At 36.2% G+C, this 25522-nt stretch overlaps 1 protein-coding gene across 2 annotated transcripts in view; it reads right to left on the reverse strand.

Moving 5' to 3' along the window:
- Positions 1–2447: 2447 nt before the first annotated feature.
- Positions 2448–25522, reverse strand: part of LOC134529380 (glycine receptor subunit alpha-2) — a 314756-nt gene continuing 291681 nt past the window's right edge. Inside the window, exon 12 of one of the 2 annotated variants that reach the window (XM_063363379.1) lies at positions 2448–4221. In XM_063363379.1, coding sequence (XP_063219449.1) covers positions 4048–4221 — 174 coding nt within the window. In that variant the 3' untranslated portion in view covers positions 2448–4047. The remainder of the gene's footprint in view (positions 4222–25522) is intronic. The other variant, XM_063363377.1, reaches the window with a different exon arrangement.

Below are 25522 nucleotides of genomic sequence, written 5' to 3' on the forward strand. Positions count from 1 at the left end.
GTGATTATTTTCAGTGAAGTGAAATATTTTTATATTTTAATGAAACACTTAAATATTTGAATATTTGTTGTTACTTTAATTGACATATTAAAACTTCTGGCAGCAAAAACACGTAAGTTATATCGTGTAATAATTTTACATAAAAACAATATAATTTGAGCTATCATATTAGGTAACGGTTCTTTGTGTTTAGCCAAATTCAATTGTAATCAAGCCAGGGCTAATATGTTTTCTATTATTTTTAACAGTTTCCTTTCTACGCGAGCAAGCTACTTGCCAGTCATGAAGGGAAAGGAGTAACAAGAGAGCATGTGCAATGTCCGGGTTATATTTGTGTTGGTTTTTTCTGACTTGGACTTAGAAAACAAAATTATTTCTGCTTTGATACATTCGTTCGTTAATCAAAAATATCCTTCTTGTTGTTCCTTCCATGATACAGTATGATCTTTATTTTCATATTTTTATTATAATTTGGGGAAGGGTTATTATTGGAAATTTTACAATGGCATTGTTAAGAAAAGCATTTTTTTTAATGTTAAAAAAATGTAGGCCATTCTGTTTTCATCTGTAAAAAGGGCAGTTTTTTTTGGCAAACACAAAAATGTTGTCAGTATATGCACTACTGAATATTTTGGGGTGGAAAAGATATAATTTTGTATTATTCAAAATACATTTATTATTGAAAAAGAACATTTTCTGTCAGAGATAAAGCACTTCTTGGACATTATACAATATTTTTTTTGTCAAAACAAAATCTTTTGTGTGGTCTATATATACAAAATTATTTTCTGGCAGCAAAATAAATGTTTTTTTAGGGCAAGTATTTCTTAAACAGGCTATATATACGTTTATTGGTTTTGATGTTTTATTATGTCTCATAAGAGCATGACTTTACCCTCAAATGTGTATTTTATTATTTCACATTACTAACTGTTTTAAATGTAAGAAAATATATCAGCTGTACAATGTATGGATTAGCAGGCTTCCATTTTCAATGTAATAGTAACTACCTATTTATATTCCTATAAGAGCAATTACAACGATATGAACCTGTTTGGTTCAGTTAGAATTCCATACAAACTTCTTGGTCGAATTACCTATGGCTAGAACTACGAATAAATATTTCGCGATTCATATGGCAATAAAGAAGACTTAAAGCACATATAAATTTGATTAATTCAATTGTTGGACTTCTCTTGATATTTTCTGGACGACCCTGAGCCAAATATAAACAAGGAGAAGAAATGTTTACCTAATTACCTACGTGTAACCCTCCAAAGGATGTGACCTTATTATCGACCAAAAAATGTCCTAAAACGCTTGATTATATATAGGTTTAGATAATTACAGCTTAGCGTGAAATGAATCTACTAAAAATTTGTGCCTCTATATATAGCTGTTCTAATTCTATAGAAAATGAAAGTTTTGATGAGATTACATAAGCATATCCTAGGAGTTAGCACATATACATACAGGTGTATGGCCATTGTATCTCCTGATGAAATTGTCAATGTATATCTTGGTGGAATGGCCCATCGACGTACTAGTAGGATGGTCCTTGAACATCCAACAGTTGTGGTACCGGTACTCTATGGACTTCCTCTTATGATTTCCTATGGGTTTCCACATAATGATCCCTGGGACGTCTCAAGGACAAACTTGAAACATTCCAGGGTAAATAAATATATATTCAGAACATTGTAGATGTCTTCCAAATATATTCCATAAATGGGAGTTCATTTGAAAGGGTACGGTATGCACATACACATTTTCAGCAATTAATGACACCTTATAATATTATGGCTAGGTTTCATGTCCATTTCATGTATTTTACGTTATTTAACGTTTTCCCACAACGTTCTTAAGAATATAAATAGCTCTTTTTAAATATACAATACACAGATTGAACCTTCCTTGAATAATGCATTGTACAAATTCATTGCCAAATAAAATTTAAAAAATCTTTAATATAAAACAAATGGCTTTCTTTATAAATATGACAAGCAATGTTGTTTAATTTTAATAAATATACCGCAAATTATGGTCCAAACGTAAAGAAATTAAAAATTAATTAGTAGTAGTGTAAGAGCTACTTTGTGTACTGCTTTGTAAACAAACCGTATATTTATTTTAATATGTTTAATTTAGAAATTTCTAAAATATACGGGATGATTTAATGTCATTTTTATTGAATTTTTTTCATGTTTATTTTATTTTGATATTAGGTATGCTTTAATAGCAGTTCAATATAATGTACAGCAGTGTTCCTTTAAAAATTTCTAAAGTTATGGTTATATGTATACTTCACAAAGTGAAAATTACCGGAAACTCGTAGAAAGATATAAATAGAGAAAATAGTTAAGAAAATTTTAACATGGTTCAGGGTTCACATTTATAGCAACATTAAACAAATTAATTATAACTATAGATGGAAGAACGGACGAATATAATGGATTTATTTGTAATTTATTGGAAATAATAATGCAGTTCAAAAGCAAAGATTTATCTGTGAAAGTACATGCATCATCAGTTTAAAATAACATAATTTTCTTTTTATGTGATGCTGAAGTGTTATACACAAATACAATTAAAAAAACAATAGATATATATATTTTTAATTCTGTTTGGTTCTATGCTACAAAACCTTAAGAATAATCAGAATAATTAACCAGGAACAAAAAGACTTCAACTTCACAAAAGTTTTTATGTTTCAGGACAGACAATTTAATGATAACTATGTCATAGATATGCTGTGGGGGTTTCTTGAAAAACTTACATGAAAACACACATAGTAGAACAACTAACAAATATGTGCAAGCAGCATATTCAAGTGGATCCAGAAGTGACGTTGGATTTGCAACCACGTTTACAGCTTCGCATCTAATTGAAATAAAATATCTTACCGTTTACAAAAATCCAATAATGCACAAATTGTAGATGATAATAAAATGTTTATTTTTTTTGTTTTTGACAAGTTTCTGTTTAATTTGTATCCAGGTATTTAGTAACATGAAATAGAGTTCAATTTCGATTGTATTTTGGGAAAGTCAATGATACATATGCGTAACGTATGTCGTGTAACATGTGCTCGTGATTGCTGAGCGTCATTCTCATGTAGCCCCGGTCTTAGAGTTTAACTCTGCCCTGATAGTCAGTTTATGAACACCGTGTAAGAAGTGGCTTTTTGAATGCCCATACAGTAAGTCCGATATTAGAATTTCAATTTTCCGCCCATGTAATGTGGCGGATTTTCAGAAAAGGAACCACAAAAATAAGACTGCCTTAACTATTCATAAACAAATACCATTAAATAAATGGTAAATAATGTTAGATTCTACGTCTTTCGGAACTTGGAGAACTCAATTGGGTTAGACGAGAGAAGAATACAGCAGTGGTTAATATATGTTGACCACCTGAAAGGATGAACTTTGAAATTATTGTAAACATTTTCAAATTAAATAATTATTTATTAAATTTTCACGGAAATACCGTTATATGTTGAATAGAAATGGATATGCCATAATATATTATGAACTAATTAAGGTTTTTTTAATGTGACAAAAATTTAAATTTTTTAACACGTTTATTATAAATTTGATATAATAGACTGTCTTAAATACTTGGAGAACCTCATTAATATGGCTTTCCATTTAACATAATTATCATGTTAAACATATTGAAGTAGTTATGTTTAGTTAATTTATTCCTTGATTTGCAGCCAGTTGTAAAACATAGTTATTTATTCACGTGTTAGTACGAAAGTTAATTTGGCTTTTCAGAGTATATTTGGATGGTGATAAAAAATCTGACCTTGCGATAGTCGTTCACTTGAATACTTTTAATAACGAATTGGTATTATTTTTTGAATGAAAAATTATCGTTATAGGCTCTATGAACATGAACGTTGTTTGATCTCGGTCATGATAAAAGGCGTACGCAGGGGGGCGGGCAGAGGGGTGGAGATCCCCCACCCACTTATCGGAATGAAATTCTGCGTACGCTCCTGCTCATGATGCGTTGTCACCGCTCAGTCGAAACAGGCCACAGTTACAAAAACTCGGCAAACATGACCCAGTACGTGGCATTCAAAACCGCGAACAGCAGAGGGAAGAAAACTCTAGAGAATCGATCTATGTTGATGGCGCGGGTCCTGTCCCTCTGCGCCGTGGGCAGCGTGCGGCACGGAGCCACGGGCTGGCCCGTCAGCAGCCGCGAGTTCTCCTGCGAACAAGCCACGCGCACCGCGCTCTCTTTTTGCGGACAAACACTATTGCTGATAACACTTTATGCCTACGATACATCAATAACGATCAAAATATCAATATGCAAACACAGGGAAAAAGCTCAAATCAGCCGAAATCAAACAATTAAAACATAAGACAGCAGAGAATATTTTTTTGGAAGGAATTATTTAGACAAATATATCACAGTACAGACAGACACATTAGTTAAAGAAATGATAAAAATAAATAAAATGATGAAATCATGTAATTGATTAAAAACTACTGGTTTATTTTTGATGGTTCGCTTGTACCTAGTATTTTAAGACCTCCAAATAATTAAGATTTAATTTTTTCAATGGTCTGGTGGTAACATTTTGAACTTACTCTCTGCTAAAACTGTTTGGTTTCAAAAACAAATCGAAGTTATTTCTAGATCCTACTGGTAAACAAGTCTTGGCATCTAAATTTTATCGACAACATAACCAAAATTTAATTTAATCTTAAATTTCAGCAAAAATTACAATTTCACGTGTATTCATCATCCGACTTAAATTTATATAAAACTTTAAAAGTTAAGGTTTAAAAAACATTTGGAATTTTTTTAAGCGCGAATGAAATTGATTCTGCAACGACATTTGATATGTAATGGGAACAATTAATATCACAGTTTAGTCGCTTTTCTTTCAAGCCAACTTTATCTAAAATGTAAGAAACGCAAGTAATATTGAAAAGTCCTCTAAAATATCTTTTGGAGTAGTGGTTATGAAAAAATACTTTTTACCTGTTTAATTCCGTAGTAGTAGTTTACGGTCTCCTCCGTCTGAAAGTGGCGTCAGCTGAGTGACGTGAGGCGGCAGCCGAGTGCTGTGGGAGTGTGCGGGACTGAAGCTACGGCCACACAGAGCGCTATGCTCGCTAGGTTCACGATGTTCGTTATGCGAGTAAAATATAGCCAGCTGCATCTCAGGTGTCACTGGCCGCACACAACTGTGTTCGCTATGTTCGCGGCGTTGCCAGGTGTTTGGTTCACGGCTTTTTTTCTCTATAACATCGCTGTCTTCACGCATGCGCAGATAAACCAAAACATCTGTTTTCGCCCGGAATTGTGCTGTACTTTGGTGTTTGCTTTAAATTAGTATCATATCGACGGAAAATTTTATTTGATTTGTACGAACATATCCACGTTTATGGAATAAATCGATAGAAGATTAAAGAAAGCAGGATATGCGTAATAATGTCTGGGATTTGATTTCAAGGGAATGCTATAGAAGTGAGTTGTATTTGTTCTGAAATAATTCATAAATTTGGCTTCGTCCTCACGCTACTGCTTCATAAAATGATGATAATCTCCCAATTCTTTTTTTAGATTAACTTCATGACCCCATTAATTTTTACATTTACATATTTTGAGAGCCAGTACAATATTATCATCGTCGGAATCATCACTTGAGTCCCACAGCATGCGTCCCTCCGACTATCCGGAGTAGCTACCAGGCAGCGAAACATACCGCAGCAGTCTGTGTGGCCTCGGCTTGACAGTTGGTGTGTGGTGTGTGGTCACACATGGACACAGTATACCAAACAGGTAGAGGGATCGTTGGGATATCTTGGTCGGTCACGGCGGACGCAGTGGTCGAGAGGCTGGTTGTTTGGTCGCCAACAAGTACGGCGGACCATGTGGACGAGTGTAACAGTTTAGGCATGCCGGTATGAAAATAAGAGTTTTGGGAGTTTCCAAGTCAAGACTCGAGCCAGCGGGAAACATGTAACTGTAGCATCCACGTCCAGCGATCCCGGGACGAAGCAATGGTCCAACTCGGCTCGGACCAGTCGGTAATCGTATGAATCCATGCTTTCAAATGGAAGGCCGCGCACTCGATCGGAACAGCTCGACTCGTCTCGGCATTTTGCTATCGGCACGCTTCGGCATCGGACCGGGATTGCTTTTCGAGCAACTAGTTCGAGGATCCGATCAGTCCACAAGGCCTAAATTTTATCTTTTGTCAGTACGTGTACTTTGTCCATGAATATGTTTAACTGTTTTTTTTTGTGTGTTTTACACACGTAAATATGATCGGTAAATAGTTACTGATAGAAGCGGTGCGCTGCGATCTCTGCACAGCCAGGGGAGAGACGGCAAACACGACTCACGAATACAAGAACGAGTTTAAAAAATTCAACAAACACATTTTTCATTTCGTGAAAGTTATTACTTACCTTCTCCCTTCCCCACCAATCATCGTGCAGTGGTTGTGACTCTAATAAATCAAAATCATATTTAAGAGTTCAAACAAGGCTAGAAATTAAAAGTGCGGATTCTCAAAAATCTTGCTTATTAATGGCCATAGAATAATCGCATTAAAAAAACTTCCACACCTGGTTGCATAACGTTTTGCCAATTTTCATTTCAAGCTTTGTTCTAAACAAGAATAAACAATGATATTCTCTTAGCGAAAAGAAAATTGCGAGTAAAATTTATGTTTATAATTTTCTTTTGGCAGACCATTAAAAATATTAAATATTGTAAATAGGCAAGAAAGTAAAATATATTTAATTAATTTAATTTACTGAGAACATTGAACATTCCGTAACTTTAAAAATTTTTTTATAAAGAAATTAATTCTAAATCTTTGAGAACATCTGCTGGGCTAAAGGGTTTTTTTAAATTGAAAATTTTATAAATATATGCTTTCCATTTGTAATCCTTAAATAATTGGAAATATATTAACTTCAGTGTTACAGCTGACTGGAGGTATGACGTAGTACAATTTATTGATGCTGCATTCAAATTCGTTTTAGTAACGGATACTAATGACAAGATACAAATATCAAATGCAATGAGTTCTACTAAACCATTTCTTCTCAACACAAGTTTTTCCACAGCAAGAAACATGCTACTACAAAATTATGATGGAGCTTGCACTTCAGTATTTAAACATTTTAAATTTCTTTGACAATAAATTTACAAACAAATTGAAGCCTCCTTAGCTGCAGGTACGAGCCGAGAAGCCTCCTTAGCTGCAGGTACGAGCCGAGAAGCCTCCAAAAGCACTTCAAAAGGAGCCAAAAAAACTAACAAGTAGCTCTGTGCTAGAACAGAGACAGAGAGAGGTTGGGGTGTGTTTGATATATAACTAATTAGTGGAAGGACGTTACCACAAAGTTAATCAAAGATTATTCAAATTGGAAACGCCGGAATGTTTTTTAAAAATCCAAAAAATAAATTATTTTATAAATTGTAGTAAGTAGTCACGTAGATGTAACAAGACTTTAAGTTCCACAGTATTACCATCATCAAACAGTGAGTTCATACCATTTCTTAACTAGCAAGAGGAACGAGTAATTCATTGACAAAATGTGAAAAAATATTATGTTCATACATATTATACGTCTGTTGCAATACGACGCGCGCAAAGAGTATCAGGTATATAGTGTGTACAATAGCCGTATAAATAAAAATAACATAATATACCTACTTAAAATTATGTACAACTAGATACGTGCCAAAAGATGTTAAGTTACTGTCAGCAACTATGTTAGTGAAACAATATACGTAAACCGCAGGTATACCTCATGGAAAAGTGAAATATGTCACAGCAAGGCTGTATTTTTACAACCATTTATAAACGCAAAAAATTACATGCAGACAAATCATAACTGGTCTGTCCCAAATTTCAAACTTCTAATACTAGACAACCAACAGACAAGATAACGTATAGCTGTCGATTTACCAACACACTATGCAGGTTTAATATGTAAAATAGCATTGAATATTTCAATATTAGTACTATCTTTGAAAGATTTGTGCAATGGGAGTGCATGACTTGATGTAGGCTTTTGGACATACGCCATTGCTTAGCACATGTATGTCTGCAGAAGAAAACCACAAAAAAAACACAAATGACAAAAAACACAAATTAAGCAAAAAATTGCTGTTGTCAGGATTTAACGCCACACAATATTCCACAACAGGAATATGGTCAACAAACAAGGAAAAAACAAAGAAAAATGGACTAACAGAACGAATAAAACCCCACAAATGATGACAGCACAAAAATTCTGAACCCCCCCCCCCCCCCTAAAAAAAAAATTCAACACAACAGTTGAAACGAGACAAAAAAACACAGCAAAACGAAAAGACGAAACAAACACAATTGTTTTCCACAAAAAACAAAAACAAAAAGAGAAACGAAAAAACCCCCACAAATGATGACAGCACAAAAAATATTGAACCCAAAAAATTCAGCACAACAGCCAAAACGAGACAAAAACACGACCAAACGAAAAGACGAAACAAACACAGCAGTTTTCTAAAAAAACAGAAACAAGCGACGTTTCGGGAACTGCTATCTGCTCCCGTCCTCAGGCAGAAAACTATTGTGTTTGTTCCGTCTATTCGTTTTGCTGTGTTTTTTGTCTCGTTTCAACTGTGTTTAATTTTTTTTTTTGTTCGGAATTTTTGTGCTGTCATCATTTTTGGGGGTTTTTTCGTTCTGTTAGTCCATTTTTCTTTGTTTTTTCCTTGTTTGTTGACCATATTCCTGTTGTGGAATATTGTGTGGCGTTAAATCCTGACAACAATAATTTTTTGCTTAATTTGTGTTTTTTGTCATTTGTGTTTTTTTGTAGTTTTCTTCTGCAGACATACATGTGCTAAGCAATGGCGTATGTCCAAAAGCCTACATCAAGTCAATATTAGTACTGAAATGACATATACACAAATACCAATTATACAGATTAAATCTAAACGCGAAGCCAAGCAAAACCTAAATAAAAATATTTATATAGATAATCAATTACTTATTCAGGGTTATACAACTCTATTAGTACTGGCCCTAAAGCTGAAGCGAGGATTGAGGATGGGTACAATGTCCGACAACCATAATGTCACTGCGGTCATTTTGGACAACCTTAAACATTGACCTTGGCCCAGGCAGCCATTTATAGTCCCGCAATTTTGGTTTTCACCATTTTGTAATCCGCCATCTTGGATTCTGCCATTTTGAAATCGAGAGCCCCACTCCCCAAATCATTAAAATTTTCGTTCTACCAAACCAAATTTAATTCTAATGTCACATCCTCCATCTTGAATCTGATGTCACAACCACTATTTTTTTTCTATTCTGATGTTCTGTCCACCATCTTTTTTTGTCATCTGCTGGAGGCCACCATCTTGGATGTCATCATGACTGCCATCTCGGTTTTTCTGCTCTGATGGAGGCCTCCATCTTGGATACCGACATCTTTGTTTCTGATATTTGTTCTTAGAGTGCGCCAGCATCGTTCTGTCTTAGGCACTTAAGGTCAATGTTCCATTACCTGCCAATGTTATTGGTCCTTAATGACGTATTAATTTAATTCTTTTATTCAAAATACATTGGAAACATGGTTATTCAAACCATGACAGCTCAGACCTGTGAATTGGAAAGTATATACCTTTGACCACACGGCCATGGAGACATTTACCAGACCGAGAATTAATTAAAGTATATAAAAAATAACACACGTATTAAGACTTTTAATTATTTTTAGTTTGAATCAATAATAGCATCACCCACTAGAGGTCACTGCCACCATGTTAGTTTAATTTTTACCCGCAAGAGTACAGTTTTATTTATTACCTTCACATGTGCCATCTTGCTGACCATCTTGAAATTCTGTAATTATTATAAAGAAATTCGAAAATAATTCTATATTTAATAAAATAATCGCTTATTAAAAATGAAGATTGATTCATGTCCGTCCTCGTATCGATCCTTGATCAATTTAAAATAGGTTATTTAATTTAAAGTATCAGAAAATAGTAGGGTTTTAAAAATTAAATAACGAAATTGTAAATAAAAAGAGTAGTATAGGAATGGCGGAGCTGGCACATGGCGCTGGCGCGTGGATTGTAATTGTCGGTCCGCCATCTTGGATTGTGACGTCACAGCGGCCATCTTGGATGGTTGTGACCTTGACCTTTGACCTTGACCTTGAATTTGATCCTCAAAAATCGCCAAAATCCGCCAAAATTGGGCAAAATTTGCCCAAAATTCCTCAAAATTCGCCAAAATTTCCATTTCTGTGGAAAAAAGTTCCACCAAAAAATCTCAAAAAATTCCTCAATTCGAAAATCAGGATTTCGAAAATCCTCAAAAGTCGTTTTGCCCTAGAAAGAACCCTAATTCCTAAAACTGGCTTAAAACTCCTAAGAGATAGCCGCTTATAAGCCATTTCTAGGAATAAGGATACCATGACCGCCATCTTGGATTATGTCGTCACCGATGCATTTTTCGTTACGGCCGCCATCTTTAACTTTTTTATTTATTATCCGATTTAAACGAATTTTTTTTTAAAATTTATAAAAAAATTCAAATAATAAAATTTTAATAAAATATTTATAAAAATCATACATTAACGACACGGAGTTCGGAGTCCTCGGTTCGAACCCGGTGAGGGCAAAAAAAATTAAAAATGGCGACAGGCTCCTTCCTTAATGGTGGCTGCAGGCAGACTGACTCCCACCACTTTTCTTAAAGCAGATATATCGTCACCTAGTATGACATCATGTCCACCATCTTGTCTTCGTTGCTGGAGACCACCATCTTGTTTTCGTCGGCGAGAGTGCGCAGACGCCATGTTAGTTTAGTTCTTATCCGCTAGAGTGCAGTAATCATTTATTACTAAGGTGCCCGCCATCTTGAAATTTGGACGCCATATTGAAAATCCGTAATTATTTAGCTAGAAATTCGGGAAAAATTTCTAAATTCGTTAAATAAATCACTCATTAATTTACATATTGATTCGATCCACTCCTGTCCTTGGTTCGATACTTGATCGATGCAATAATGTTTAATTTTATGTAAAAAATAATAATTTCAATAAACCATGTTCAACATTCGTAAAGAGACTCTAAATCCTCTACGACCACCATCCTATCAGACATCAAGACCACCATATTGGAAATGCGTAATTTTAATGCTAGAGATCCGGGAAAAAGTTCAGAAATCATTAAATAAATTTCCGATCAATAAACTGATTAATTAGATCGACTAAGGTCCTTGGTACGATCCCAGGCCGATACAAAACAACTTTAATATTTTAAAAAAGCACCACTAAAGTGTAAGGTTCGAGGAATTAAACACCGCAAGTTCTTTTACAAACATAATATTTATTACATAATTTCTATTCTACTACAGGATCACTTACGAAAGCCAGCAATCTTATAATCATTTAGTTCCGCAGCGGTGTGAAATGACTAATTCTTAGCTCCAATCGGTTTATACTAGACAGAGTCCAGCCAGAACCTTTACAGACATAGTCCACCTCTTCTTGACAGAGTTTCTGGATACCGTTTTTAACAGTTTGCTTCACATCGTTAGAACTGTAAATTACTGCAGCCGATGTCTTGAATGCACACTTCTTCACTTTGTCATCGAACGGATATGGCTTTCCATATATACAGTCCAACCACAAGTTATATTTCAAAGGTCCGTTTGTTGCTACATCATCAGTAAGCTGATTGATTATCTTCTGTCTGATATCGTCAAGAAAATTACAAATGTCCTTCGACTCACCGAACGTATTTAGAAAATAGTAGTCTTTCAAAGTTCCACGAAATGCAGACTGCGCCAAGTAGAAGCCATTATCGTTCACTTGTAATGCTCCGAACACAGTCTTAGGTTTAGTTCCATGTTCAGACGTCATAACAATCGGTTGCTGGGCATCTGTTTTTTTGGTTGTACGCTTTCGTGTCTCCAATCTAAAGCGAGGAGCCGAAATGTCGGCAGGTAGTTCAGCAGTAGGAGCACAGACTCCACCTTTACATTTTTTCGCATGATGTCGCAAACTGTCAATTCGAGTAAACCATTTAAGGCACTCATCACATCGAAACTTCATGCGAGAAGGATTCTTCGTGCATTTGCTCCGCTCATGTCTTCGTGCATCATGGGAAAATGCGAACGACGTATCACAGTAGCTGCAAGGATACCGTGGTGATGAAGACGATTCTTTCAGACCCGATCCAGATACAGACATTGCAACAGTAGTACCATTTCCAGGCATTCTCTTATGCACATCGATGCATCGTTGTTGCGCCGAAACCTTTACTTTCTGCCGCACAGCAGGACCTTTGCATGCCTTCATGTGCGTTTTCATATTATCTTTTCTGGCAAACTGCTTATGACATTTCTCACAAACAAACATTTTACGATATAGGTTCTTGGCACATTCGCTCCTCTCGTGTCGCCGGGCATTGCTGTTGTTTGAGAAAATCTTGTCGCAGTAACAGCACCGATGTTCGCTAGTTGTCAAATCAGCATCCATTGAAGTCTCCATCAAGGTCGTATCGTCGATCGTCGTGGTTTCCTGCACATCCAGCTCAGTAGTCATTAAGCTATCTTCTGCTGGTGGTATCACATCTGTTGAAATCTCCTCCAATGTCGACGTCGTCGTCGTTGCCAACGGGATCTGCTCCACCATTGTCGTCGCTGACGTCAAGGTTCCCGTAGACGATGGTACAACGTCCATCGAGTTCGGCGTTAAAGTCGGTAAAGATGCCATCGAGTTCTCAAGAACAGGTAATTACACGACTTATGCACCAGATGAAATATTCTAGGTGATCCTTACACCGTCGACGACAGTAACAAACTGAGCGACCTGCTGTCTAGGACTCGCTTATATACATGCACCGGATGGAATAATACGCAAGTCAAATCAAGAACCATTTACTATAATACTAGAGTCAAAACAACATTAAAAATAGAAGGACCATCAACGAAAAGGCAGAACATTTGGAAGCACCGACAACGAAAAGGCAGCACATTTGGAAGCACCGACTACGAAAAGGCAGCACATTTGGAAGCACCGACTACGAAAAGGCAGCACATTTGGAAGCACCGACTACGAAAAGGCAGCACATTTGGAAGCACCGACAACGAAAAGGCAGCACATTTGGAAGCACCGACAACGAAAAGGCAGCACATTTGGAAGCACCGACAACGAAAAGGCAGCACATTTGGAAGCTCCATCAACAAAAAAAAAAGGCAAAAAGGAAGCACAAGTTACGAGATCTATGTCTTAGTTGGAAATCAGAATACAAGAAATAAAAACATTAAATTCTTATAATTTAAATTATTTATTTTATTGCTTTACACTATACAAATGCAAGTAAAACAAGCCATTATTGTATGTAGCCAGCATTCCTCAGTTCCTTGAGTATGAAGGATATTTCTTTGATGCACGAATAGTTTCCTGCACAAAGCGAACCATGTAGAAGTCTTAGCCGGTCAACCAATATGTTTGGATCTTTCCATGATGTGTAATCATTCTCTTCTACCACCATCTTCCTTGCACCTTTATAATTATTATGATCTCTGGTGTCTTCCGTTTTACCACCAACCGCAGGGTAACTTTCATGTTTGAGACGGTGATCATCACAAGCTTGATCAGATTTATTTAATATATCACGTCGTTTCCATCGTTTCGGTCTCAGGACACCGCCACATTCTTCAATCTTGGCAGCTTTAGGTGCTTCATCATAGTCTATGTCTTTGTAAACAGCCTCAGAGTCACTGTAACAATCACCGTAGAAGGAATCGTCTTCACCCAATTTACCGTAATAATTCGATGTTGATGATGTTGAAGTGTCTTCATCGTCTTCATGCTTCCTTTTTAGGAGTCCATCATTTTTACAAAGTAGGAAAGATCTACTTGAATTCGGCTGGAATATATTCTCACTTTTCACGTTAAGGATTCTTCCATTGTCTTCATTCTTCCGTAAATCATCAACCTTCTTCAATTTAAGTTCTTTGTCGAGATCGGAAGAGCCAAGAAAATTATTGTCGTAATGCAGATCACTCTTCCTTAGGCTAGTAGATTCATCGTTGTCCTCTAGCTTGTACGCAGGCTTGGCGCTACAAGTTCTGCCATGTCTTTTTAGGCTCTCTCTCCGCGTAAACGACTTGCTACATCGAACACAACTTATCATATTGCGCAGTGGATTTTTAACACAGTCATTCTTCTCGTGTTGTCTTTTATTCTTTCTCAAGATAAACTCTTTACTGCAAAACTTACACCTATGTTCTTTCGATACAGCGTCAGATCCCAAATCGGAATTCATATTAGTTACTGAGACTAATGCCAGATACCAATTGAGTGTTTTAAATTAGATTCAATACTTAAATAGAAATTTTTTTCATATTTCATCAGCGAGAATTAATATATCCCATGCAAAAGTACTTTATGCATGTAGTTCTGCTTTTCAACAACAGATGTCGCCACATGTTGCTTGCAGGTAAATAATATTTAGTTCTTTTATGCGGGATGCGGGATGCTCACTAACGATCGCAAAAGAAGGATGGCTTCGCTAGACTCCAAGGAAAAGGAAGTTCGTCTTGCATGTTGGTGCTCCACAGATGTCTAATGGCGTAATATTAATTTGACTGAGTAATGATATTTTTTAATTCCACCTGATAAAAATATTGCAAGTTTTGATTTAGTAGCAGAAATTATCGAATTAAATGTAACTCCAAATAAAATGACATGTCTCATTAGTCAAAAAAAAAATCCATGCAGACAGCGGTTTCTCAGAATAGTCAGAAACACTTGAAGAAACCACAGGAATGATTGCAAGAACACGGGAAAAACCATCAAAATATTGACAAGAATAATCAGGAGCACACGGAGAAAACCATCATAATATTGACAAGAATAATCAGGAGCACACGGAGAAAACCATCATAATATTGACATGGATAATCAGATGCACTCGGAGAAAACAACCACACGTTTTCTTTGATATCATAAAATTACAGGGAAAAAAAAAATTTAATAAAAATAAATAAAAAAAATTTAAAATGAAAAAAATTACAAAAATACATAAATAGATTCTGCTAGCTTGTGAACTTCTCATTGTGTAACAAAGATAGAGTTCCAGTACAAGCCAGAATTTTATGTATTTTTGTAATTTTTTTCATTTTAAATTTTTTTTATTTATTTTTATTAAATATTTTTTTTCCCTGTAATTTTATGATATCAAAGAAACCTGTGGTTGTTTTCTCCGAGTGCATCTGATTATCCATGTCAATATTATGATGGTTTTCTCCGTGTGCTCCTGATTATTCTTGTCAATATTTTGATGGTTTTTCCCGTGTTCTTGCAATCATTCCTGTGGTTTCTTCAAGTGTTTCTGACTATTCTGAGAAACCGCTGTCTGCATGGATTCTTTTTTTTGACAAATGATACATGTCATTTTATTTGGAGTTACATTTAATTCGATAATTTCTGCTACTAAATCAAAACTTGCAATATTTTTATCAGGTGGAATTAAAAAATATCATTACTCAGTCAAATTAATATTATGCCATGAGACATCTGTGGAGCACCAACATCCAAGACGAACTTCCTTTTCCTTGGAGTCTAGCGAAGCCATCCTTCTTTTGCGATCGTTAGTGAGCATCCCGCATCCCGCATAAAAGAACTAAATATTATTTACCTGCAAGCAACATGTGGCGACATCTGTTGTTGAAAAGCAGAACTACATGCATAAAGTACTTTTGCATGAGATATATTAATTCTCGCTGATGAAATATGAAAAAATTTCTATTTAAGTATTGAATCTAATTTAAAACACTCAATTGGTATCTGGCATTAGTCTCAGTAACTAATATGAATTCCGATTTGGGATCTGACGCTGTATCGAAAGAACATAGGTGTAAGTTTTGCAGTAAAGAGTTTATCTTGAGAAAGAATAAAAGACAACACGAGAAGAATGACTGTGTTAAAAATTCACTGCGCAATATGATAAGTTGTGTTCGATGTAGCAAGTCGTTTACGCGGAGAGAGAGCCTAAAAAGGCATGGCAGAACTTGTAGCGCCAAGCCTGCGTACAAGCTAGAGGACAACGATGAATCTACTAGCCTAAGGAAGAGTGATCTGCATTACGACAATAATTTTCTTGGCTCTTCCGATCTCGACAAAGAACTTAAATTGAAGAAGGTTGATGATTTACGGAAGAATGAAGACAATGGAAGAATCCTTAACGTGAAAAGTGAGAATATATTCCAGCCGAATTCAAGTAGATCTTTCCTACTTTGTAAAAATGATGGACTCCTAAAAAGGAAGCATGAAGACGATGAAGACACTTCAACATCATCAACATCGAATTATTACGGTAAATTGGGTGAAGACGATTCCTTCTACGGTGATTGTTACAGTGACTCTGAGGCTGTTTACAAAGACATAGACTATGATGAAGCACCTAAAGCTGCCAAGATTGAAGAATGTGGCGGGGTCCTGAGACCGAAACGATGGAAACGACGTGATATATTAAATAAATCTGATCAAGCTTGTGATGATCACCGTCTCAAACATGAAAGTTACCCTGCGGTTGGTGGTAAAACGGAAGACACCAGAGATCATAATAATTATAAAGGTGCAAGGAAGATGGTGGTAGAAGAGAATGATTACACATCATGGAAAGATCCAAACATATTGGTTGACCGGCTAAGACTTCTACATGGTTCGCTTTGTGCAGGAAACTATTCGTGCATCAAAGAAATATCCTTCATACTCAAGGAACTGAGGAATGCTGGCTACATACAATAATGACTTGTTTTACTTGCATTTGTATAGTGTAAAGCAATAAAAAAAATAATTTAAATTATAAGAATTTAATGTTTTTATTTCTTGTATTCTGATTTCTAACTAAGACATAGATCTCGTAACTTGTGCTTCCTTTTTGCCTTTTTTTTTGTTGATGGAGCTTCCAAATGTGCTGCCTTTTCGTTGTCGGTGCTTCCAAATGTGCTGCCTTTTCGTTGTCGGTGCTTCCAAATGTGCTGACTTTTCGTTGTCGGTGCTTCCAAATGTGCTGCCTTTTCGTAGTCGGTGCTTCCAAATGTGCTGCCTTTTCGTAGTCGGTGCTTCCAAATGTGCTGCCTTTTCGTAGTCGGTGCTTCCAAATGTGCTGCCTTTTCGTTGTCGGTGCTTCCAAATGTGCTGCCTTTTCGTTGATGGTCCTTCTATTTTTAATGTTGTTTTGACTCTAGTATTATAGTAAATGGTTCTTGATTTGACTTGCGTATTATTCCATCCGGTGCATGTATATAAGCGAGTCCTAGACAGCAGGTCGCTCAGTTTGTTACTGTCGTCGACGGTGTAAGGATCACCTAGAATATTTCATCTGGTGCATAAGTCGTGTAATTACCTGTTCTTGAGAACTCGATGGCATCTTTACCGACTTTAACGCCGAACTCGATGGACGTTGTACCATCGTCTACGGGAACCTTGACGTCAGCGACGACAATGGTGGAGCAGATCCCGTTGGCAACGACGACGACGTCGACATTGGAGGAGATTTCAACAGATGTGATACCACCAGCAGAAGATAGCTTAATGACTACTGAGCTGGATGTGCAGGAAACCACGACGATCGACGATACGACCTTGATGGAGACTTCAATGGATGCTGATTTGACAACTAGCGAACATCGGTGCTGTTACTGCGACAAGATTTTCTCAAACAACAGCAATGCCCGGCGACACGAGAGGAGCGAATGTGCCAAGAACCTATATCGTAAAATGTTTGTTTGTGAGAAATGTCATAAGCAGTTTGCCAGAAAAGATAATATGAAAACGCACATGAAGGCATGCAAAGGTCCTGCTGTGCGGCAGAAAGTAAAGGTTTCGGCGCAACAACGATGCATCGATGTGCATAAGAGAATGCCTGGAAATGGTACTACTGTTGCAATGTCTGTATCTGGATCGGGTCTGAAAGGATCGTCTTCATCACCACGGTATCCTTGCAGCTACTGTGATACGTCGTTCGCATTTTCCCATGATGCACGAAGACATGAGCGGAGCAAATGCACGAAGAATCCTTCTCGCATGAAGTTTCGATGTGATGAGTGCCTTAAATGGTTTACTCGAATTGACAGTTTGCGACATCATGCGAAAAAATGTAAAGGTGGAGTCTGTGCTCCTACTGCTGAACTACCTGCCGACATTTCGGCTCCTCGCTTTAGATTGGAGACACGAAAGCGTACAACCAAAAAAACAGATGCCCAGCAACCGATTGTTATGACGTCTGAACATGGAACTAAACCTAAGACTGTGTTCGGAGCATTACAAGTGAACGATAATGGCTTCTACTTGGCGCAGTCTGCATTTCGTGGAACTTTGAAAGACTACTATTATCTAAATACGTTCGGTGAGTCGAAGGACATTTGTAATTTTCTTGACGATATCAGACAGAAGATAATCAATCAGCTTACTGATGATGTAGCAACAAACGGACCTTTGAAATATAACTTGTGGTTGGACTGTATATATGGAAAGCCATATCCGTTCGATGACAAAGTGAAGAAGTGTGCATTCAAGACATCGGCTGCAGTAATTTACAGTTCTAACGATGTGAAGCAAACTGTTAAAAACGGTATCCAGAAACTCTGTCAAGAAGAGGTGGACTATGTCTGTAAAGGTTCTGGCTGGACTCTGTCTAGTATAAACCGATTGGAGCTAAGAATTAGTCATTTCACACCGCTGCGGAACTAAATGATTATAAGATTGCTGGCTTTCGTAAGTGATCCTGTAGTAGAATAGAAATTATGTAATAAATATTATGTTTGTAAAAGAACTTGCGGTGTTTAATTCCTCGAACCTTACACTTTAGTGGTGCTTTTTTAAAATATTAAAGTTGTTTTGTATCGGCCTGGGATCGTACCAAGGACCTTAGTCGATCTAATTAATCAGTTTATTGATCGGAAATTTATTTAATGATTTCTGAACTTTTTCCCGGATCTCTAGCATTAAAATTACGCATTTCCAATATGGTGGTCTTGATGTCTGATAGGATGGTGGTCGTAGAGGATTTAGAGTCTCTTTACGAATGTTGAACATGGTTTATTGAAATTATTATTTTTTACATAAAATTAAACATTATTGCATCGATCAAGTATCGAACCAAGGACAGGAGTGGATCGAATCAATATGTAAATTAATGAGTGATTTATTTAACGAATTTAGAAATTTTTCCCGAATTTCTAGCTAAATAATTACGGATTTTCAATATGGCGTCCAAATTTCAAGATGGCGGGCACCTTAGTAATAAATGATTACTGCACTCTAGCGGATAAGAACTAAACTAACATGGCGTCTGCGCACTCTCGCCGACGAAAACAAGATGGTGGTCTCCAGCAACGAAGACAAGATGGTGGACATGACGTCATACTAGGTGACGATATATCTGCTTTAAGAAAAGTGGTGGGAGTCAGTCTGCCTGCAGCCACCATTAAGGAAGGAGCCTGTCGCCATTTTTAATTTTTTTTGCCCTCACCGGGTTCGAACCGAGGACTCCGAACTCCGTGTCGTTAATGTATGATTTTTATAAATATTTTATTAAAATTTTATTATTTGAATTTTTTTATAAATTTTAAAAAAAAATTCGTTTAAATCGGATAATAAATAAAAAAGTTAAAGATGGCGGCCGTAACGAAAAATGCATCGGTGACGACATAATCCAAGATGGCGGTCATGGTATCCTTATTCCTAGAAATGGCTTATAAGCGGCTATCTCTTAGGAGTTTTAAGCCAGTTTTAGGAATTAGGGTTCTTTCTAGGGCAAAACGACTTTTGAGGATTTTCGAAATCCTGATTTTCGAATTGAGGAATTTTTTGAGATTTTTTGGTGGAACTTTTTTCCACAGAAATGGAAATTTTGGCGAATTTTGAGGAATTTTGGGCAAATTTTGCCCAATTTTGGCGGATTTTGGCGATTTTTGAGGATCAAATTCAAGGTCAAGGTCAAAGGTCAAGGTCACAACCATCCAAGATGGCCGCTGTGACGTCACAATCCAAGATGGCGGACCGACAATCACAATCCACGCGCCAGCGCCATGTGCCAGCTCCGCCATTCCTATACTACTAAAAAGGTTTATTACATAATTTATACTACAAGAACATATCACTAGCACTTTTCGAATTCTGCATCAGCTACCCGTGAATTAAAGCGACGTGAGAAGCCCCATTACTTAATGAATACCAGCTCGAGCCGTATGCACTACTTTCTTGAAATACGCATCGCTGTACATAATCTTCACAGTCGTTTCTCCAGCAGAGGACAAAAATATGGTGGACATGACATCATAATCGGAAAAAAAAGTGATTGTGACATCAGATACAAGATGGTGGATGTGACATTAGAATTTATTTTGGTGGCTTAATGAAATTTTACACACTCGAATATTGGGGTCCTCAATGTCAATATGGCGGCCATAAAGAAAATCGAAATGTTCGGGGAGTGGGGCGCTCGATTTAAAAATTATGGAATTCAAGATTGTGCAATCCAAAATGGCGGAATCTAAAACGACCCCACAGGTCAATGTCAAAGTCTAATGTCAAGGTCATCCAAGATGTTCGCTATGATGTCATGGTTGTCAGTCATTGCACCCATCCTTAATCCTTGTTCCAGCTCCAGAATTCAGTACGCAATGTATCGTGACAAATGGTTAACATAACAAAAATAAAGCAAATTAATTTACCACTATACTACCCGACTATAAGGCGGAAGCTCCAAGGAATCATGCATTTACCAAGATTTGCGAAACTATAAATTGCCTACGTGATAAACTACATAAACTACTTTCGACATTAGATCATAATACAATCCCAATCAACATGTTTATTGCCAAAAACCAATTAATAATGTGGCAGCCAAAAATGAATTTAGATTATTAAAAAAATAAACTCATGAATTTTTTTTTTTTTTAAGTTTTAGTTTACTACATATGTACATCAAATTTTTACATAGTCGCCATTCAGTTACAAGAACTTTTCGCAATGCTCTACCAGTTTATTTAACCGCTATGCATAGAAGATCGCCTCCTGTAAATTAAACCAGTAAAAAATTGTAATTTCGTACATTTTGCTGTAATTGTTGGCTCTACCAGTTTATTTAACCGCTATGCATAGAAGTTCGCCTCCTGTAAATTAAACCAGTAAAAAATTGTAATTCCGTACATTTTGCTGTAATTGTTGACTCAAGTTTCATTAAATCAACCAAAGTGAAACTCTTTCCGTCCCCAAAAAATGGTAGCCACCATTTTTCGACTCCAGTACGGAGATAAATTTAACTTTTTCAGGATATGTTTACTAAGCGCCTGTACTTAGGCTACACGCATTGCGTATTTGAAGTCCATGATGCCCACATCCGAGGTGTCCGTTCCATTCCCAGGTGGCGAACTTGTATGCAGAGGGGTTAAATAAATTGGTAGAGCGTTGCGAAAAGTGCTTGGAATTGAATGGCGACTAAGTGAAAATGTGATGTAGATATGTAGTAAACTAAAACTTTTAATAAATTTGTTTTCATGAGTCTTTTTTTGCTTAGTTACCAAACGGTACTTACTTTCCGGACACGACTAGCAGTAAATAATTATTTCACACGCTGGTCATATTTACAGACAAGGTCACCTCCTTTAGATTACAAACATTGAAATGGATACTTACATGGCCTTGTGTAACCTCATGCTCATGTCAACGTACACCAAATGTTATTAATATCCGAGGATAATTATAAGAGAACAAGGGCGACATCAGTGGCTCCCGAAGCTTTTATGTCCCGAGGCCGCGAGCAATGCTCAGGTGCCGAGCAAAAGAGTGAAGACCAGCAATGCAAAAAAAAAAAAAAAAAAAAGCATACATCACGGAGGGGTGGGAAAATAAGGGGAAGATTGGGCGATGACACTAAGCGGCGCGAAACATGAAGATGCGAAAATTGTTTCTTTGCAAAATAAACATTCTAATAAGAAATAAAGTGACAATTAATTTTTTTTATTTATTACGGTAAAATTTAATATTATTAACTGTTTAATACTTTAAAAAGTAAAATATGTCCTTAAAGAAATGTTAATTATCTTTATGAATAAAATTTTTAATTCTCTTTTATGCCTAAATCTAGCTTCAGCCGTCTAGTCCACAAACATAAGGGTGCCAGTGTGGCTAAGAACCACTAGCTGTTTCTGTTCTGTTATGGATAAAGGCCCTAAATTAAAATGTTTACATTATTTGTTTTATCCTTCCGTTAAATTTATTAAATTTGAAGGTTATCTTAATTTTTCGGTTTTATCAAGTCGTTAAGCCTGACATCAGATTTAAGTATAGTAGTATAGAATAGGGCATACTGGGACATGGCACTGGCGCGAGGAGCGAGTGGACGGTGGCCATCATGGATTTCTGATGTCACGGCGACCATCTTGGATGACCTTGACCTTGACCTTTGACTTTCATATTTGCTAAAAGGTGCCCAAAATTCCTCAAAATTTGCCAAAATTTCTATTTTCTTGGAAAAAAATCCCGACGAAAATTCTCAAAAAATTCATAATTCAAAAATTAGGATTTCGAAAACCTAAAAAAAATTTTTTGCCATAGAAAGAACCCAAATTCCTAAAAACGGCTTAAGCATCCATGTCTAAAGCCTCCGATAAGCCATTTCTATGAAATAGGATACCATGTCCGCCATTTTGAATGTATACGTCACCGTTGCAATTTTCGTTACGGCCGCCATCTTGAAAATCCGTACTTTTTTTGTTAGAAATTCGGGAAAAATTTTAAAAATCATAAATAAAAAGATATTTTTATAATAATAATTTTCTTACAGCACCATTTGTATAATCTAGAAATCAATATTAAAAAAAATAAAAAAATTACATTGACAAGTTTTGAACCACGTTCTTTTAGCTTATTTACCCCGCACAATAACAATTGCGATACGAAGCCTGACAAAATTGTAAGGAGAATATGTATTATAATTGTTGTAATACCAATATCCTTAGTATCCTTAATATTTGCTATGACTACTTTAGTTGACCGAATATATATTGCAGTGTAGTTTCAATATCATGATGTTTCATTTGGCACACCAAAACGTTCAGTATGTCCCCTAATTCTAATGAAAGTGACTATATATTTATTTATGTTCATAAAAGTGGGTCCGCCATCTTACTGTGAAAATTTCGTTCCATGGTGCGCGTGCATCGTAAAAATTCGCTCTCATAATTGTCTATAACGTGCCTAAAGAAGTATAACTTCAAAAAAATATTTGAAAATTTATAAATATAAAAAAATAAAATTAATTAATGATTTTTTTAACGTTTTGTTAATAACCAGTTAGTAATGCCTTACTTCAAAGGTTTGGACAGCATATCAGCTTTGTTAGTGAAATAGATTCCAGTTCTACTAAAATAGAACTAGGCTGCAGCCTTACTTATATCGAAAACTTTATATGACTGCCAAAGGTAGGGGGAGGAAGTGTTACTTGGCTGGGCGCGATTAGACCACACGATAGGCCCAGGACGTTTTTAGTGCGACAGAACTGTGATCTAGTGATATCAGAAGTGGTCCAAGCTCCGGTGAATTTTACCAATGAGAAGGCGTTCTCCCGTGACACGCAACCAGCATACGCCAACTGCGAGAGTCACCATTTACATCTGCGGGCCGTATTCAAGGATTGCACGGAAACCCAGTTAAACATAACCTAGGAAAAAGCAAAGATAATATTGCTATTTCATAAACTAAAACGTTAATGATTAAATGTGTTTTGCATTATAACTTAAAAACTTGGTTCGATTTCACAAAAATTGTTTTTCCTGGAAATTGTTTCCCGATTATTTGTTTCCTTTCTTTATTATTATTTTACTTCTTATTATTTTATTTTATAAATGATTAGATTAACAACTATATCAAGTATGTTTAGTGATACATTAACTTAATTTAACTCAACGGTATTTATGCGTTATAAATTCCAGGTAACATTTCATGATATTGCTACATTTTTATTAATCTTATAAACTAATTAAATTTAAATTTCTGTCAAAGTTATTTTATCATGGTTTATTTTATAAGAAAATGTACATCATCAAGTGGTATTTGAACCCTTCTAGTAATGTGTTAGCAAATCAAGTTAATAAATTGAATACAGAGTCAATAGAAGGTTTTTAGAGCAATATGCATAAATTAGTCCTAACTAATATTTCGTACAAGCGAGGTTGACATTAAGAGGCGTGATACACACCGCATTCGAAATTTCCAATACCAGCAACAGCTCAAATTGCGAATTCCTATTTATATTTCACCGCTCTACAAGGCACAGGATATAGCATTGTTGAGATGAGGAAGTCAACATTCGATGTCATAGTTTTGGCAGGATGTTTATTTATGTTTAATTTTATCTTCTTCAGTGACACAAAGCCCATTCCACTTAACCAATTAACAGTCAATGCAGGCTCTGTATTGTGGCTTTTTAAGTATCCCTATTCATTGTGACATCTGAATGATTCTGATTATAAAGTTTTTAAGTGGTTAATGTAAAAAATATGATAGCCTACATTCACGCGGTTACAGGTTGGAAGCCTGTTGATCGTATCCAAACTAGGCAGGAAATTTTAGAAAGCAAGCGAAAAATGGTGAAAAAAAAGAAATTCATAATTTATAGCCAACTTTCTATGCTAATACTCCTGAGAAAGTAGTTTATCATTTGAAACCACGCTAGAATGCATACAGATGCATATTATACCAATGTTCTTATTGTGTAATGGCTGGGTTGGACACGTCTAAAAGAAACAGCACCACAACATTCACACGACACAGATGCACACAGTCCGGACAGAAGGCACAGCCAGTGATCAGAATACACCCACTGATCTAAGTAGAATGGTGTGGAGTTTAGCGAAGTGCCAGAAAATAACGCAAATTGTGCAGGTCTGTACTGCTGGGATACGAAAAAACTGAGATTTATCTCCCAAGTGCAACGCTGGCGAGGATAAAACGTAAATGTAGGATTTAACATCGCAAAAGTGTGTTATTTAATTTTCTAGTCATTATTTTTAATTAATGGTTTTACATGTAAGTTTATCACGATAGCGAAATTGTCATTGTAGTTGGGTCCTAAATTTTAAAAACAGACATTTACTTAACGTTATTTTCGGAAGTATAATGTCACACAAATGATAACGATTATGAATGCTTGCGTGTAATTTTAACGCTATTAGAGAAAATGTCTTTAAAAAAATAACTCGCAATAGCGCTTTAGTGCTAGATTTACGTGAAAAGCTCTCAAATAATAGTAATAGAAAGAAAATAAAAATAAAAACACCATTGCGTTTGTGATCGAGCCATTCGGTGACGGGTGCTCCAAGGTTAAAGTGTTCTTCAAACCTAATTCTTACCGATTCTTAGCTAAAAAGGTGAGTTATGTACGAGTACTGGATACTAGAGCGAGGACTAAAGCAGCTGCCACGCCCGAAAAAAAGAAAACTTTGTCACAC

Source organism: Bacillus rossius, chromosome 2 (genome assembly GCF_032445375.1).
Source record: "Bacillus rossius redtenbacheri isolate Brsri chromosome 2, Brsri_v3, whole genome shotgun sequence".
Taxonomy (NCBI): Eukaryota; Metazoa; Arthropoda; class Insecta; order Phasmatodea; family Bacillidae; genus Bacillus; species Bacillus rossius.